Consider the following 18698-nt stretch of genomic DNA (forward strand, 5'->3'; position numbering starts at 1 on the left):
TTCTTGAAATGAATGTTTTATAATATGAAAACTATTTTTATTATGGAATTATTATTTTAGGAAACTATGCTGTTCATTAGTGTCTTAAAAAAAATTAAGTAGTAACCTATGCTATTTGAAATGCTGTTCTTTTTAAGTGGTCAACTATCAGTGTTTCATAAAAGTTCCACATCTTGGAAAATTCATGGCATAATTATCTTCCAAGGGAATTTAAAGTTTTCATTCATTGATTCATTCATTCATTCATTATGGGGTAGTTTATCATGCTTGAATTAAGAAAGAAAAAGCAATGAGCCAATATGCTTCACATTTCCTGCCAAGTCAGAATGTCTGTATAGCCTAGGGGTCAAGTTTGGGGAAAATAGTGGTAGACCACTTTGGTTCTAAAGTCAAGTTCATACTCTGAAGAGGGGATGGTCCTACTAACAATTGGTAAAAGACCACTAAGAGTTATACGCTGGTCTTAAGTAATAAAATATTTCACTGAATTCATATAAAAAAATATATAAAACGGACAGAGGTTAAAAACTATATATACATTCATATACACACACACACACACACACACACACATAGACACACACACATACGTATATGGGATACATATGTATTTGGGATCGTACTGGTGGTAGCTTAGTAACTTGGATGCCCCATATCCCAGTCTAGAATCTAGGTTTGCCAGTGGCTACCAGTATAGTATTAGTTAACTCATTTTACCTTTTTATATGAGTTTATTCACATAAGAAAATGATACTATCTGCCCTATCTACCTCTCAAGATTTTTACAAGAGTCAAATGAGAAAATGTTTGTGAAACTGCTTAAGAAATTTAAAACAAAAACAATATACAGATGTGAGGTTTCATTATGCTGAATGGATAAATATAGTCCAAATGATTTCTGAGGAAGGGGAAAAGAAAACAAACTCAGTGCACTCTGCAAAAGAAGTTAAAGATTACCTAAAATGTGATTCCTTTCATAAGTTTCTTTCGACAAGACTTGAAAACGTTTGAAAGAACCACATTTCAGGAATAAAATTGAAGAAGCAGATTTAGAAGTTTGCTGAGAAAGATGGATAATTTTCAAAGTGATACTCTTGCATTTGTTTCAAGGAATTTCAGTTTCAGAAAAAGAAATACCTGTCTAGACTTCAATTCCTGTATTCATTCTCTCCATGGAAAAAAGTACTTTACACCTTCTACGCTAAAAATCACTTCTCTGTTTTCAACACTGGGATGCCAAATTCTAAAGCACAATACCATTTACGTTTTAGAGAATCTGGAGAGAGAGCATAAAATTCTGAGTAGACGAATGACTTGCATAGTGTAATAAATACTCAGTTGATTTTTACTGGTGAAAAAGTAACACACTTCTTCCTGCAGGGATAGCCTGAATGGAAGAGAAGAAACTTTGTTTTAAATGTTCGTCAAATTTTTTTCAATTCAAATTAATTCAGTAAATATTGAATGCCTATTGTGCTGAGTGCTGGGGATATACAATAAATTTAACGGTATCCTGTCCACAGGAAAAATGACTAAGTGAATTCTACTGAGGCATCTAACAGTAGGCTGTATTTCTAACTCATATCAATACATTTTAGATGACTGAACAGTTAGAGTCAAAGTTCAAGGTGCACACATACACATCTCGCCTGACCTCTAAAACCATGAGAAGCGAATGTTTATGAAATATTTAGATGAGAAAAGATTTTCTGAGACTGGAAAACACAGAAGAAATTACAAGGGAAAAGAGAGATTTAATTATATGAAAGTTAAATAACCATACAACAAAGGATATAAAGAAAATTCGTAAAAAGTAAACTAATAGTGGATTAACATTCTTAATAGATAAAATACGCAGAGAAGGTGCTAAGGAAGGCATCGATACCTTATTATAAGGCACATGTAAACAATCAGATGCCCATCGAAGTAGCAGAATCTTATTATTAAATCATTTTTATGGCAGCACTGTGTCAGCAGTTTTACAACAGGCATTCTTATGCACTCCTAGTGCAATATTACAGTAACGTTTAGAAATACCTCTTAAAAGACCTATTATCATCCCTTTGATCTTGAAATTCGTTACATTTCTAGTTTTATTTTAGATTACCCTATATATTGAAAAAGCCTAATGGATAAAGATTTTTTGGGGACTCTTTATGAAATTAAAAATTTTAATTTTAAAAAACAGAACAATCATTATATATGCAAATCATATTGTATACTACTACACAGTGACTAACAATAATATTTATAAAAAAGCTTTCTGGGAATTTTATATAAAGTGAAAAAGGATGTAAACTTGTGTATGTATTAAAATGTTTAGTCCACAGGATGAAAAATGATTTTTAGTTCCTTCTTTACATTTTTCTGCATTTTCTAAAATTATCGTATATTAACATTTTTACAACTAGAGAGTTAAATTTTGAATACATAATGTAACAGTGTTATGAGCATAATAAGAGTGGTACCTCCAGTGAGGTGAAGGAACAAAGTGAAGAGTCAAGAGAAACAGAAACAAAAAGTGACTAACCCTACGGGGGATGACGAAATAGGGAAGGCCTTCCAGAAGAGGTGATATCTGAGTCAGGTTTTAATGGATAAATGTGAGAATTCTTGAGAAACACTCCTGTGAAGGAGAATAACACACGCAAAGGCAGAGAGGCAAGAAATAGCAATACGTTGGCTAAAATGAAGGATTCTGAAGCAGAAGGGATAGCTGGGTACCAACAATTTACAACAGTTTAGATTTTCATCCATAGATAGGAGAGCTTTACTGAAGAGGACACCATCAGCAGAGGGTACATTACACGAGCTGTTCACTACTGGCAGGGCTATTATTTTCCTTCATCTGCGGTATCACTACAGATATTATTGCTACAGCAATTACTGTAGCATTTTGTGTCAATACTTCCCCTTTATGCTTTTATCACATCATGTTATCCTGACTTTTCATATTTCCTTCCCCCATTATCTCTAAATTTTATAGAACTTGGTTTATCTGTAGAGATTTCCTAATAGTAGAAATTACTAAAGCCGTTTGTGAACTTATTTGGGCATTTGTATGGGCAAAGGATGGCTAATGGAAGCAAAAAAGTTATTCCCAGCATTTGAGACCTACTTAGGGGGGCTATTAAAGTCTGCTTGTCTAAGATGAAGGTGTACTTGGAAATAAAATAATAATTTTAATCAAGAATGAAAGGTCAACTTTTTTTTTAAAGATCGATTTATTTATTTATTTTAGAGAGACAGAGAGAGAGCATGAGTGGGGAGAGGGGTAAAAGGAGAGAGAGAATCTCAAGCAGACTCCCCACTGAACATGCAGCCCTATGCGGGGCTTGATCCCAGGACCCTGAGATCATAACCTGAGCTGAAATCAAGAGTCAGCCGCTTAACTGACTGAGCCACCCAGGAACCCATGAAAGGTCAACATTTCTTTTTTTTTTTTTTTTTTAAGATTTTATTTATTTATTTGAGACAGAGAGAATGAGAGAGAGAGAGCACATGAGAGGGGGGAGGGTCAGAGGCAGAAGCAGGCTCCCTGCCGAGCAGGGAGCCCAATGCGGGACTCGATCCCGGGACTCCAGGATCATGACCTGAGCCGAAGGCAGTCGCTTAACCAACTGAGCCACCCAGGCGCCCCAGAAAGGTCAACATTTCTAACACATCTTTTACATGATAGTACAGAAGGTATGCTTAATTAAATTTATATATGACCTGAAGCAGAAGGGTTAACTAACACATTACATTACACAATCAAGATCTCACAAGATTTTAAAAGGCTGGAGATAAAATTTAACTAAGGTATTGCAGTTGGGTTAAAATGCAACTAAAACATACAAGAAGGAAGATACATGGTTGAACAGCAGCATGTCTAAGAAAGACTTAGGAGTTTTAGCTGATCATGAACTAGTGTACTACCCAGTGATATGGCCTTGAAGAAAAGTTCTGTTGCGATAGAGGTTTGCAACTGAAAGATGGAGGACTCCCATTATACCAGGAAACCATCAGAACATAGCCAGTTGAGTATATTTCATTATGAAAGACACTGACAAGAAATGACTATATCTAGAGAGTGACCAAGAAATAAAGGCGATAGTCAAAGGGAAGCCATATGAAGAACTCTGAAGGACTATACATGTTTAGCCAAACACAAATCAATGGGCTCTTATTGATCCCTTTCTCAAAATTATGTGAAGGATGTCCTGTGGAAGAGATATAATTATTTAACACTGTCCAAAGAGGAGAACTAAGACCAGTATGAAAGCTGGAGAAAAACAGATTATGATTCAATAGCATAAAGAGCTTTCTAAAATTTAAACCATTTCAAAGGTGGAATGAATGGGCTGCCTTACAAGCCACAAGATGGCTATTATTCAAACATTGGCAGAGAGACCTGGATCTTGAAAAGTATGTTGTGGGGATTTTAGGTATCTTCCAAATTTGGGATTTTGTTCACCATTCCTTAAACATCTCATGTATTATGGTTCAGGAAATAGCAGTAACATGAATGATAGGAAACAGAAAAAATTGAGAAGATTGACTAAAAAATGAGAATAATCTAAACCAGAGAAGTTATGTGAAAAGCTCCTAGGAAAAACAAATACTGTCAGTAATAACTAGTATTTGGTATAGTTCTGTGGGTTTTTTGATTAAATTATATATGTAGCATATGCAAAATTAGTATTTTCTTAAATGCCAATTTTTGAAAATAGCTTTTTAAGTGAGATCTATAGTATTCTTTTAAGGGATGGGTTTGTTTACTTATTTATTTAAAAAAAAATTTTTTTTAAATAATCTCTACACCCAACTTGGAGCTCACACTCGTAACCCTGAGATGAAGAGGCATCTCTTCCAACTGAGCCAGCCAGGCACCCCTAGTAAGACCAATAGTATTTTTAAAGTAATATATTTCAACTACCTATCTTCCTTGACAATGCATTATCTTTTTTTTTTTTTTGAGTATAGTTGACACATGATGTTACATTAGTTTCAGGTGTACAACTTAGTGATTCAACAACTCTGTATGTTATGCTATGATCACCACAAGTGTAGCTACCCTCTGCTACCATACAATGCTATTACAATACCACTGACTATATTCCCACTCTGTACCTTTTATCCCTGTAACTTATTCATTCCATGACTGGAAGCCTGTATCTCCCATTCCCCTTCACCCATTTTGCCCATCCCCTCCACTCTCATCCCCTCTAGCAATCATCAATTTGTTCTTTGTATTTATAGCTCTGATTCTGCTTTTTGTTTATTCATTTATTTTTTATTCATTATTATTTTTTTAAAGATTATTTATTTATTTGAGAGAGAAAGAGAGCAGGAGCAGGGGAGCAGAGGGAGAGGGAGAAGCAGGCCCCCCGCTGAGCGGGGAGCCCGACGCGGGGCTCCATCCCAGGATCCCGGGATCATGACCTGAGCTGAAGGCAGATGCTTAATGGGCTGAGCCACCCAGGTGCCCCTATTTATTTGTTTTTTAGATTCCACATATAAGTGAAATCATATGTCATTTATCTTTCCGAGTCTTCACTTAACATTATATACTCACATTGTTGCAAATGGCAAGACTGCATCCTTTTTTGTGGCTGAGTAATATTCCAGTGCATGTGCACATGTGTACATCATTAGCCATTCATCTATCAGTGCACACTTGGATTGCTTTTCTATTTTGCCTATTATAAATAATGCTGCAATAAACATAGGGGTATATATGTATTCACAAATTAGTGTTTTCATTTTCTTTGGCTAAATACCTAGTAGTGGAACTAGTGGATCATATGGTAGTTCTATTTTTAATTTTTTGAGGAACCTCCATACTGTCTTCCACAGTGGCTGCACCAGTTTACATTCCCACCAACAGTGTATGAAGGTTCCTTTTTCTCCACATCCTCACCAACATTTGTTATGTATTGTCTTCTTGATTCTGGCCATGCTGACACATGTAAGGTAGTATCTCATTGTGGTTTTGACTGGCATTTCCTGATGGTTAGTGATGTGAGCATTTTTTCATATGTCTGTTGGACAATAGCTTTATCTTACCCAGTATGTGAGGAGTATACTTTTTGTTCCCATTTATTTCCAGAAAATGCAATGTGCCTTGTGTTCATAATGACAACATGATCCCCACAGTCACCTAGATTTAAAAAGAACAAAGAAAGAAAGATTTTATATGAAAGCCATGACCTTAAGAAAAAGTGATCTTGGTTATTTATAAAGCTTTTCAAAGCCTAAACAACACATTAAAATATATAAAGCAAGTCACAGTGTAACACCAAAATCCTTGAACAGGATTTTGCTGTTCTGTTCTTCTTTTATATAACATTTAAGTATAGAAAGAATTGGCCAGACATTTGGAAAATCTCAACACTGGAAGGTAACAGAGAGTATAATAAAGATGCCAATAACGACAATACATCTTTGAAAGGCAAACTATTGTTATTCCTATTGTCTTTTCCCATTAATAATTACACTTTGCTAAAATGTTTATATTAACATATCTTTAAATATCTAATACAAACTTTGTCTTAAAAATAGAAGACAAATTGAAAACAATATGCATATAGAAATAAAAAGGTGTATTTTACCAATAGGCAAATTGAAAACAAATGTGAAAACATCACAACTGATTATTCTTCTCAAATTCAGAGAACAATAGAGTACTATGATCTTACACTTAACTACTAACCCAAGGCTTTTTCCACCCACATTTTAACTAGCTACATTTAAACTGCCACTCTCAACTATGACAACATGCATATTTGATATGACAGATGGCCTGAAAATTAAAATATATGTATTAGATTAATTTTCCAGTGAAAGTACCCCTAAATTTGGCTGTTCATCTAAAACAAAACAAAACAAAACATAAAACCCTAAAAAGTCAACATGCAGTTTTCGAAGAAGTCACTATACATTACAAAATCAAGTAATCAGAAACATTTTTTAAATGCCTATTATAGTAAAAGGGAAACTTAAAAAGATTCTAAAAGCTTATTTTAAAAAAAAACCTGAGGGCGCCTGGGTGGCTCAGTTGGTTAAGCGACTGCCTTCAGCTCAGGTCATGATCCTGGAGTCCTGGGATCGAGTCCCACATCGGGCTCCCTGCTCAGCAGGGAGTCTGCTTCTCCCTCTGACCCTCCTCCCTCTCATGCTCTCTGTCTCTCATTCTCTCTCTCGCAAATAAATAAAAAAAAAAAACCTGAAAAAATAAGTATAAATAAATAACCATATATGAAAACTAACGATTACATTATAAGATTCTACACAGAGCTTTGAATTTGAATGACAGCATTTTCAGAGAGAAGTACATTCATAGTCTATGTGGAACAAGGGTAAAGGAAAGAGGATAAAGCAGGTAGGTTTTCTTTACCACAGTGAAAAGGAATCTAGAAATGTAAAGGAAAGATCCAGGAAGTTTGCTGTGAGTGGGTTGAAAAGATAGTTTGTATTTGGTGAATTGCCTAGAGTTCCTATAAGTGACCCATAGTGGGCTACTAAGGAATGCAATTGGGCAAATGAAAAGAAAAACAAAGAGGGTGAGAAGAGATCTGCATCGTTTCAGAGAATGCTTCAGTTACCTTAGTTTTCAAGCAGACATTTACAGTTGAAGAAGCTAAGGCCTGCTAAGATTAAGTGATCTGCCAAAGCTCACATGCCATGTTATTTAACACCATGTTCTGGCTCTTTCCGTGACACTTACATGGAGGAAAAATGGAATTGTTAACTTTACACAAAAGCTGAATTTATTTTTAAAATGTTACTTAAGCTGTAAGTATGCAAAAAGCACTTTGAGCTACTCCAAACAAAGCTACTCTCTTTTGTAGAGATCAAAAAGGATCTTTCAAAGGATATTAGAAAGAATACCATGGAGTAGATGAAAATCATGTTCTTTCATCTCTAAGGTATGACTATCTAATCTGGGAAAAGTTACTCTCTCTCCATAATTTATGCCAGATCTCTATTAAATATACTCTTAGAAGCACTTCTCTGACTCTAAATAGAACTAACCAGCAATTAAATATTTGGTTTTTTGACTGCATTACGTATTAAAACAAAAGCCAGTATCGTTAAAGGCTGAGATCCTGAATATAGTACAATCATTTCTGTCTAAATTTCTTGTTAAATAGACAGATTTCATTTTAAGGTTTTAACTAAAAAATTATGCTTTACAATATGCACCAAATGCATATAAATTGGAACTCTATTGCCTGATGAAGAGATGTTCCAAGAGAAATTAATTCCCTTCAGATTAAAAAAAATTAGAGTTCAGTAAGTAATTTTTAGAATAGGAATTCTGAGTTTATTCATAAAAAATTCTCACCTTAGATGTGTAACCTTATTTGGCCCCTTTTTATAATATTCAGTGCTAAACTAAATAAATGTAATAAATGTAATAAATAAATAAATAAATATTAGGTGCCAAATAAATTCAGACAAAATCAATCAAAGTGGAAACTCAAAAGCTTCCCGTCAGGGAACTGAAGGTCTCATGATGAGTTACACTATCAGGGGTGCTTCTCAGTGCTACGACTTCAGTGTTTTGGCTCATTTTCTCCCCTAAGCCAGAACTCCCAATTTTTCCTCAAAATTGCCTGGGAGAAAGAGAAGTAACATTCATTCTGTATCCTCCACATGCAAGGGCCTGAGCTAGGCATCTTAAAATCACTTTCTACATTGTAAGTCTCACAGTCATCTCACTACTACACTTGCTATTCCCCGAAGCATTATTCCATTATTTCTATTCAAAACACACACACACATAGAGGAATGTATACACAGATCCTCCAATCTTTTCTTTGTTCCATCCACTAGAAATACTCTCCTGATGTATTTCCACTTGCTAAATTTTATCCAAAAAATTTAAGTTCCACATAAATACCAAGTTCCAAAATAAATACCAGTCCTTCCATAAAGCCTTTCCTAATACCAAAGCCAACCTCCTTTGATTCCACAAAGGTGCCTGAATTTCTCTTATGATACTGATTTAACTCTATCTTGTCCTATTGTTTGTACAATTTTATTCCCTCCACCTACATTATAAGCTTCCTTCTGAAGACTCTTAATGTAGACTCATATAATGGGAGTTACCAGTCACAGTGTTAAAAAAAAATTCCTGGTGTTCACTTTAATGTAAATAGGGCTTGTTCTATCACGTCTGGCTCCCATTCAATTCCTTTCTTAGATTTCATGGGAGATACTCCTAGTTCTTATCTTAGAAATCAGACCATTCAAAATCGTCTGAGCTACTCAGACTCCATACAAGGGTAGATTCAGATGGAGATATATATAAGTTTGGCAGGATTCTCTTCCAAAATCTGCTTTATACTCCTTTTCCATTGATTGATTGATTAACCAACTTACTACTTACTAATGCTAGGTACTGTTCTTGATGTTGGGAATATAGGAAAGAATACAACTGAAATCCCTGTTCATAATAAATCTTACATTCTAGTGGAATGAGCTAGACATTAAACAAACAAGTAAGTAAATATACAATATGCCAGGAGCTGATAAACAGAGGGGGATAAAGAGTAATACAGAAGTATTATTAATTGGTACAGGTTTTTGTGTTTTAATTTCCCTGGGACAAAGGCCCAAAAGTGCAACTGATATATGGTAAACTCATGTTTAGTTTTATAAGAAACTGCCATATTCTTTTCCAGACTGGCTGTACGATTTTACATTCCTACCAGCAATGTGTAAGTAATCCAATTTCTTTGCATCATCACTAGCATTTTTATTGCCACTATTTTTTATTTTAGCTATTCTGATAGATGTGCAGTGATATCTCATTGTGGTTTTAATCTGTTCCCTAATGGCTAATAATGTTGAATTTTTTATGTGTTTATTTGCCAGCTGGTCATGTATTTTGCTCATTTCCTAATTACATGTTTATTTCTTGCGGGCTGTGTAGTTTTCAAATATTTCCCTTCAGTCTGTAGCTTGTCTTTTCATCCCCTTCACAGCGTCAAATCCTTCTTTAAAAGTTCTTTGGTTTATTAAAAAAAAAAAAAAGAAGAAGATAGCAGGAAGGGAAGAATGAAGGGGGGGGAATCGGAGGGGGAGACGAACCATGAGAGACTAAGGACTGAGAAACAAACTGAGGGTTCTAGAGGGGAGGGGTGTGGGGGGAGGTGTTAGCCTGGTGATGGGTATTAAAGAGGGCAGGTACTGCATGGAGCACTGGGTGTTACACGCAAACAATGAATCATGGAACACTACATCAAAAACTAATGATGTAATGTATGGTGATTAACATAATAAAAAAAAATTAAAAAAAATAAACCCAGGTTTAGGGGCACCTGGATGGCTCAGTCGGTTAAGCGTCTGCCTTCGGCTCAGGTCATGATCCCAGGGTCCTGGGATCGAGCCCTGTTATCAGGCTCCCTGCTCAGTGGGGAGCCTACTTCTCCCTCTCCCACTGCCTCTCCCCTTACTTGTACGCATGCTCTCTCTCTCAAATAAATAAATAAAATCTTAAAAAAAAATAAAAAAATAAAAGTTCTTTGGTTTAGCTTGGTGGTTTTAAAACTGTATTTGATAGAGATGTCAGGTTCTGAGAAGGTGACTCACAAGAGCAAGGGTCCAGCATCTTCTCCCTCCTTCAGCCAGCGCAGCACTGCTTTGTTTTTTTTACAGATTTATTTATTTGAGAGAAAGAGCACATGGAGGGCGGGGGCAGAGGGAGAGAGCCTCAAGCAGACTCTGCGCTGAGCGTGGAGCCTGACATGGGGCTCTATTTCATGACCCTGAGATCATGACCTGAGTAGAAACCAAGAGGCAGACGCTTAACCAACTGCACCACCCAGGTGCCCCTGTGCAGCACTGTTTTTATATATTGGGTCTCCATACAAGATTTGGTTTGAGAAATGTTTGAAAAATAGCTATTTCAATTTAGTGATACATAACAAAATTGGCTTTGGCCATTACGTTTGTTTCTAACCTTAAAAGATAAATGTCCAAATGCCTAGCTCAATGTTATTTTTGGCATCCCTGAACTTGTGCATAGCCAATAGAACAGATGACCATGTAGGTTACCACAAAATCTACTGAGTGTAAAGACACTGTGATAGGAATAAGGAGTGTTGTTCAAATTTATTGATAATATCTAAATATCTTCCAAAGGAGTTAAGTATTCTGGATGTAACCTGAAGCAAAATACTCCTTCACTGTTTTGTACGATGATATCCTAGGAGCAGAAGAATAAATGTGTAATTAAGACTGCAAAATTAAAATGATGCAGTAATTGACATTTGAAATAAATTGACACTGAACTCGATAGTAAGAAAGAAAAATACGTTAGCTGGCTAACTTTAAAAACAGCATCCTAAACTTTATTTTCTAACAAGTCCTTACAAGATGTAAATAATACAAAGCAGAATGCTAGAGATTGGACTAGATCTAATCTAATCTTTGTTAAACTGGTGTGCTAGCATTCATAATGTTAAGAACTGTTTGCTGTCAAATAAATAAAAAAATAAAAAATAAATAAAAAAATCTTTAAAAAAAAAAAGAACTGTTTGCAACTTTTGTTTCATTTCATGTAGATCAGGAGTATTTTAGGATAATCTAATAATAACTTTAGAAAATGCTAAATAAGTTTCTCTCTGCTTCTTTTCTTTTTAATTTTTTATTTATTTTTAGAAGATTTTATTTATTTGAGAGAGAGAGCAAAAAAGCGCAAGCAGGGAGAGGGGCAAAGGGAGGGGCAGAAGGAGAAGCAGGCCCCCTGCTGAGCAGGGAGCCCGACGCGGGGCTCCATCCCAGGACCCCAGGATCATGACCTGAGTGGAAGGCAGAAGCTTAACAGACTGAGCCACCCAGGTGCCCCTCTCTGCTTCTTATAAATGCTCATACAGTCCTCCTCAATTTTTCAATTTGTAAGCAGCAAAAAGAGTGGAATCCTCATGAAGAGTAAGTCATAATCCAAAAATTACCATGTGTCCTTTCTTTTCATTCATCAGTGACAAAGAAACAAGCTCAAAAAGCTCTCAGGTCCCAAATTCAGAAGGGCAGCTCTAATTAGAAAGAGGAGAGAATGCTTTTCCTAGTTCCACATCATTTCCAGCTTGACCCAGACCACATTTTCCATAAAAAATAATCTCGTAAGTGGAAATTTGGTTTTCTACAACACTTGACAAAGTCCACTGGACCTATAAAGTAGTTCAAATATCGTATATATCATGTTTAGATACATTATTGGTTAAATTTTATTATTTGTTTATTTATTTATTTTTTGTTGGCTAACTTTTATAATCACTCCAGGATATACAACCATCATTTATAGTATTATTTTTCTGGGAAACTGCATGTCAATTTTCAAAAAAACATGTTTACAGTGATTGTGAGCACATAATACATGCTTAATAAATGCTTACTAAACCAATGAATGTTAGAAGTAAACTTACAACATGAGATGTTTGTAAGTAGAAAATTGCTTGCAATTTAAGTCTTGATTTTAGTGACATCTTGTGGAAATAAAAAGTTTTGCTGATATGTTACATATTAAATTATATAGTAAAACAAAAATAACTCCGTCTTTAAAATGTAAATTTTTAATTTCATAGAAAAGCTATTCTCCTTTACTAGAAAAGGATGACCGGAGAGGCAGCCACAAAAGCTCGTCTGGTGTTCTAGAAGAATATTCTCATTAGGTACCTAAGGAATACTTTTGCAATAATGACCTGCTTATAGAATGCAGAACTTTAATTCAGTGAACAGATAAGTGCTATACTTTAAGGAAATCAGATTACTACTAATTTTACTTTTCCCCAAATTTTGTACTGTTTGTATTTCTACAAAAACAATCTAAGAGATCTTATGTACCACCTTGTTAATAACATTGCTAAGGTAAAAAAAAAAAAAAAATCAGCAGGAAAACACAGCTTAAGTGGCTAAGAATCACCACACTGAGGTGGAATGGGTAATTTACCTCTGAGGAAACAAGTTCCTGGGTTCTGGTCCCAGTTCTATTATAATATAGCAGCTGAGTGACAGTGAGAAAGTCACTTTATTCTTCTGATTTTAGTTTTCTCACATATAAATGAGGCAGTTAAACAAAACATCTGAAGTCCTAAGGAATTAATTTCTATGATTTGGTAATTCTAGGACTATAGCATTCTCCTTGTCTGCCAAAAAAGAGATTTTTAAAGTAGAGATTTCTAATTAGTCAAGCATAAGTCTGCTCATCACTATTTTACTTTGGAAGTACAGGTGCCCCTCATTATTCATGGATTCCACATTACAAATTTGCCTGTTCTCTTAAAATTTATTTATAATCTCAATACCTGCGGTACTTTCTTTTTTTTTTTTTTTTTTTTTTTTATTCTTATGTTAATCCCCATACATTACATCATTAGTTCTAGATGAAGTGTTCCATGATTCATTGTTCGTGCACAACACCCAGTGCTCCATGCAGAACGTGCCCTCCTCAATACCCACCACCAGCCAACCCATCCTCCCACCCCCCTCCCCTCTAGAACCCTCAGTTTGTTTTTCAGAGTCCATCTTCTCTCATGGTTCGTCCACCCCTCCGATTTCCCCTGCGGTACTTTCTTAGTCATTTGCAGACATGTGCACATCAGTGGAAAATTTGAGTGGCTTGATGTACTCGTTTCCAACTGAGGTCAAATAACGTAACGCACTGACTGTTCTCTTACTATAAACAAGTGTCCCTTTGTGGTCCATTTAGTGCTAGCTTTTTGGCATTTTTGTTCTTTTTAAAGTGACTTTACTTTTTAAATATCCCTCAAGTCTGATGCTCAAGTGCTGTGTAGTGTTCCTAAGTGCAAGAAGGCTCCAGTGTGTCTTACAAAGAAAATGTGTGTTAGATAAGCGTTGTTCAGTCATGAGTTACTCTGCAGTTGGCCATGAGTTCAACAATGTGTGTATTAAATAAGGTGTCTTTAAACAAAAACACATAAAACAAACAAGACTATATATTGATTGGCTGACAAAAAATGCTATGACCAGAGGCTCATAGGAACCTAACTGTGTCTCTCCCAGAAGCAACGATTCGGTGTTCACTCTCATTCAGCATTCGTGGTGACTTTAAAGAACGGAACTACAGCGAATATTGAGACTGTGCTTGTAAAACATTTTCTTAAAAGTGTCATTCCACAAAATGTTTCTGACAAGCATTTCTGAAGGACCAGACATTATACTAAGGTGCCTGAAGAACAAAGATCAACATGACAGAATCCTTACATTCAAATTCTGTACTTAAAGATTTCACAGGTTGTGGGCTTACTTTGAAATTTTCATTAAGTGAAGAAAAAGATTAGAGCAGCAAGTATGAGAAATGGGGAAACTCGCAAGTTCTTGCTCTTACCCAAATCAAACCATCTACAGGTCTCTTTCTCCTAGCTCCAAAGATCCAAAATCTAACTTAGTTGAAATGCCAGAGCCCTGATTAAAAGTAATTTCTTCATTCTCAAAACTGGTATTCATGAATGCATATATCCACCAAAAAACATTTTATGCAGTCCAGCTATGTGTCAAACACCATTCTAGGCACTGGGCATATATAGCTGTGAAAAATTCAGGCAAAGTTCCTGTCCTCTTAGAACTTCATCTAGTAAAGGTAGGTGGATAATGCACATTTATATACTATGTGTGATCAGTGAATGCTATTTTTTTTTTTTAAAGGCAAGGTAAAGTATAATAAGTGAAAGGGGGAGCTGACAGAGGAATTGGGGAAGGCCTCTCTCAGAATATAAATGAGCAGAAATCTGAAAGATGTGAAGGAATAAGGCATAAATTTGGAAAATCCCATGCAGGCAGAGGGAACAAAATGTGAAAAGGCCCTAAGGCAAAAATGTGTTGGCAGGTATATTAATGAAACAGTAATAAGCCTTAGTGGATTACTCAAGGGAGGTAGGAAATAAACTCAGGGAGATAATAGGGACCACACCATGTAGGTCCTTGTAGGGCACTGACATAATTTGGCTTTTACTCTGATTCTCATTTGGAAAAGACAACTGTAACTGATCTGTGGAGAAAAGACCCTATTGGGGCAAGAGCAGAAGCAGGCAGATCAGTGAGGAGGCTTTTGGAATAACCCAGAGTAGAGAGTACAGTGGTTTAAAATTACAGTAGAAGACAGAGTTAATGAGACGTGGCTAGATTTCAGATATATATATTTTTTCAGATATATATATTTCTTCAGGTATATTTTTTCATATATATATATTTTTTACAGGGAGTTGAAAAAGGGAAGTCACAAATAAAGCAAAGACATCTGACTGGAGTAAGAAAAAGAATAGAGAAGCTGTTAATTGAGATTGGGAAACTAGAAGTAACAGGTTGGTTTGGGTGGGGGAAATCAGGAAGTATGACACCTCCAAGTTAAACACACATTAACATGCTGGAGATGTCTACTAGACACCTAAGATTTGCTGAGTAGAAATGTGGTTATGTGAGTCTGGAATACAGGGAAAAGGTAAAAAAATGAAGATATAAATTTGGCAGCTATAAGCATAATAGAAGATAGAGATATGAAACTGAATGTGATTGCTTAAGGAATGTGAAGGGGTCCAAGGAGCAGGTTCCAGGGCACTCCTAATTTTTAATGAGAGAAGACTGGGAAATTGGAAAGTTGAAAAGAACAAAAGGAACTGGGAAGGAGGAGTTAGCAAGAGAATGCATCCAAGAACAAATGGAGAATGTGTTTAAGAAGAAAGTTCTTTACATGAAAACTAGCCCGAACTCCCCAAAAGGGTAGCTGCAAGAAGAAAATAAGGATTATTCTATATTAAAAGGACTAAAGAAACATAACAACTGAAGGCAATACAAAAACCTTGGTTGGATTCTGGTCTTAAAAAAAGGTAACAGCTGGGCGCCTGGGTGGCTCAGTCGTTGAGCGTCTGCCTTCGGCTCAGGTCATGATCCCAGGGTCCTGGGGTCGAGTCCCACATCGGGCTCCCTGCTCGGCAGGAAGCCTGCCTCTCCCTCTCCCACTCCCCCTGCTTGTGTTCCTGCTCTCGCTATGTCTCCCTCTGTTAAATAAATAAATAAAATCTTTAAAAAAAAAAAATAATTAATGAACATCCTATGTCATTAATTTATAAAAAAAAAAGGTAACAGCTATAAAGGACATTCTTGGAATTATTAAAGAAATTTGAAAAGGCACTGGACATTAAATCATACAATTAAATTACGTTTGTTTTGTTATGTGTGATAAGGGCATTTTGGTTACACAGGGGAGTATTCTTATTCTTAGGAGACACATGCTGAAGTATTCAGGGGGATTTATTATGACATCTGCAACTTATTTTCCAATGATTGAGTAAAAAATTATATGTTAAATTATATGTTAAAATGTTAGTAACTGTGTAATCTAGGTGGAGGGTATAATTCACTGTACTATTCTTTGAGCTTTTCTGAAAATGTGAAAACTTTCACAGTAAAAGTTATAAAAATGTAAAGGACAAATAACTCAGTGGAAATATGGGCAAAAGACATGTATAGACATTTCACAGAAGAAGAAATGATAAAAGGCCAATAAAGAGAAAAAGATACATAGCACCATTTGCAATCAGGACAATGCAAAACCATCAGGAGAGTGTATTTCACATCTACCAGAATAGTCAAACTTAAAGAGAATGAAAACATCAATGTTACTGAAGATGAGGGATAATACAAACTCTGGTAGGACATCAGCGTCAAGACTAACTAGTTTCCCAAACCCAGTAACTCCTGTGCTGTAAACAGACCTCGGAGAAACTCATCCACATATGCACTGGAAAAAAGGTACAAGAATACTGACAGTAGTATTGTTTGTAATGGTAAAAGAAAAAAAAAAATTGGAAATAACCCAAATGTTGAGTGTATGGGTATTTATTTCATCATCATTATAACTGTTAATTTTCTTTAAAATATTACCTATATTTAAATATTAATTTATCTATATCTACACACTGCATATGTAACTTCATGTTTCAAAAAGCTAAAACTACGATCAATTGCCCAAAATGGTGTTGACAGGTCAAACAAGATGAAGAGTAAGAGCTAATACCTAGATCTTGCTGGGTGGTCCCTGAAGTCCCAGGTTAAGTGAAGTCAATCAAAACTACGTGTAACAAGCAGAAGTCTTTTAGTATCAAAACAACTTTTTTCTTTTGTATTGGAAAAGGGTTACAGAAAATCAAATCTATCAATTAAAAACAGAAAGAGTAAACTTTCCATGTCCAGCTAGTTCTATCCATCTTCCTGGGGGAAAAGGTTTTTGGAAGAGAGGGCAAACTTATTTCTTCATTTTCAAAAATTCTCTATTCAAATGCACATCGCCATGTGAAGAAACATGTATAAGAGTGAACATATAATTTATAGTCCCAATCAGGATATCTGAGAATGAAAGGAGGGCTACAGATAATTTTGCTGTTGTAATGGCATAAAATGGGGTTGTCTCAGGCAAACTGGTCTGTATGGTTTTCCTATGAATAAGCCAAATTCATTGTAGTGCCCCAGTAGGTTTTTTGCTGAATGGAACAAGGGATCCCAGGAAAAAAAGAGGTCCTTAGAAGTAGTTCAGTCAGACTTCTTCAAGATTCTATTCTGGTATGAAAATTATGGTTACTAGTGACAGATCTAAAATGATACTCACTCAGTTGATGGTATATAGGTTTATGCAATCCTTGAAGTTTAACTGATGCCAAAGCAGCCAGTTTGCCAGGGGGCTGCATTTTCCCATCTAAGAGATACCAAACCCGAGCAAAAGTGGCCCATTGCTAGGGGAAAAAAAATTTAAAAAGAGAGAAAACAAAGAAAATTCTAATTAAAATGGAAATAATCAAGTTTATTATTATATACCATCATGAGTATTCTACAGTTAATATTAATAATAAATCAATCACAAAGAGCCTTCATTTTGTATTCATTTCTATTTCTGGAAAAGGAGGGTCTTTTTTCATTATACAAAGATTAACACAGTAATTTTTCCTGCCTGCTTTTCTATCTGCAATATGGATGATGCTTTATTTAAAACATTTCAAAGATATATTTTCCTTTATATTATGACTTTTTTTGTATCACATAAAATAGAATCTGGAATGGTAATGAGAAACTCTTATGAAAGTAGAAACTGTTTATAAAGGTCTTCAAAAATATTTTGAGACTAATAGATATTAAATTGAAAGATGAGTGATCAATTGAGAACTGAAGACCATTCAGAAGTTCAATTCCATGGGAGAATACAGTAACAGAATATAGCTGGACAAGTATAGATGGATGATGTTGAATAAACTTAAATTTTAAGTAGCTGCTTTAGACATCTTTAGGCTGCCTCAGGCATAAACCACTGTCTTTGCAGTATCCATCAGTAACTTCAAACTCTAAGAAAATTCCAGCCCAGAAAGATCTCAACCAGATGTTTTCTCTGTGCATATACATAAGTTGCTGAACAATGCTGGAAAAAATACAACGAGGCTAACTTGTTTTATTTTAAAATTACAAACTTCAAATCGGCTTATAAACTGCTCACCATTTCTGTTTTTCTCTCTCACTTTTCTAGTTTCTACTTTGTTCTCCTCACATATCTTTTGTCAGATTTATCTCTTAAGTATTTCACATATATTTTTTTAAATTTTTAATTGTTATGTTAATCACCATATTACATCATTAGTTTTTGATGTAGTGTTCCATGATTCATTGTTTGTGTATAACACCCAGTGCTCCATGCAGAACGTGCCCTC

The 18698-nt window shown here is 35.4% G+C and overlaps 1 protein-coding gene across 1 annotated transcript in view; it reads right to left on the bottom strand.

Annotated features, from left to right (window-relative positions):
• Positions 1-17761, bottom strand: part of MRPL13 (mitochondrial ribosomal protein L13) — a 42564-nt gene extending 24803 nt beyond the window's left edge. The window contains exons 1-2 of the mRNA XM_081816473.1: positions 17612-17761; positions 6049-6142 (exon numbers count right to left, since the gene is read on the bottom strand). Coding sequence (XP_081672599.1) covers positions 6049-6142; positions 17612-17690 — 173 coding nt within the window. The 5' untranslated portion in view covers positions 17691-17761. The remainder of the gene's footprint in view (positions 1-6048; positions 6143-17611) is intronic.
• Between the last annotated feature and the right edge of the window lie 937 nt (positions 17762-18698).

Source organism: Leptonychotes weddellii, chromosome 4 (genome assembly GCF_054177405.1).
Source record: "Leptonychotes weddellii isolate Sample4059 chromosome 4, ASM5417740v2, whole genome shotgun sequence".
NCBI lineage: Eukaryota > Metazoa > Chordata > Mammalia > Carnivora > Phocidae > Leptonychotes > Leptonychotes weddellii.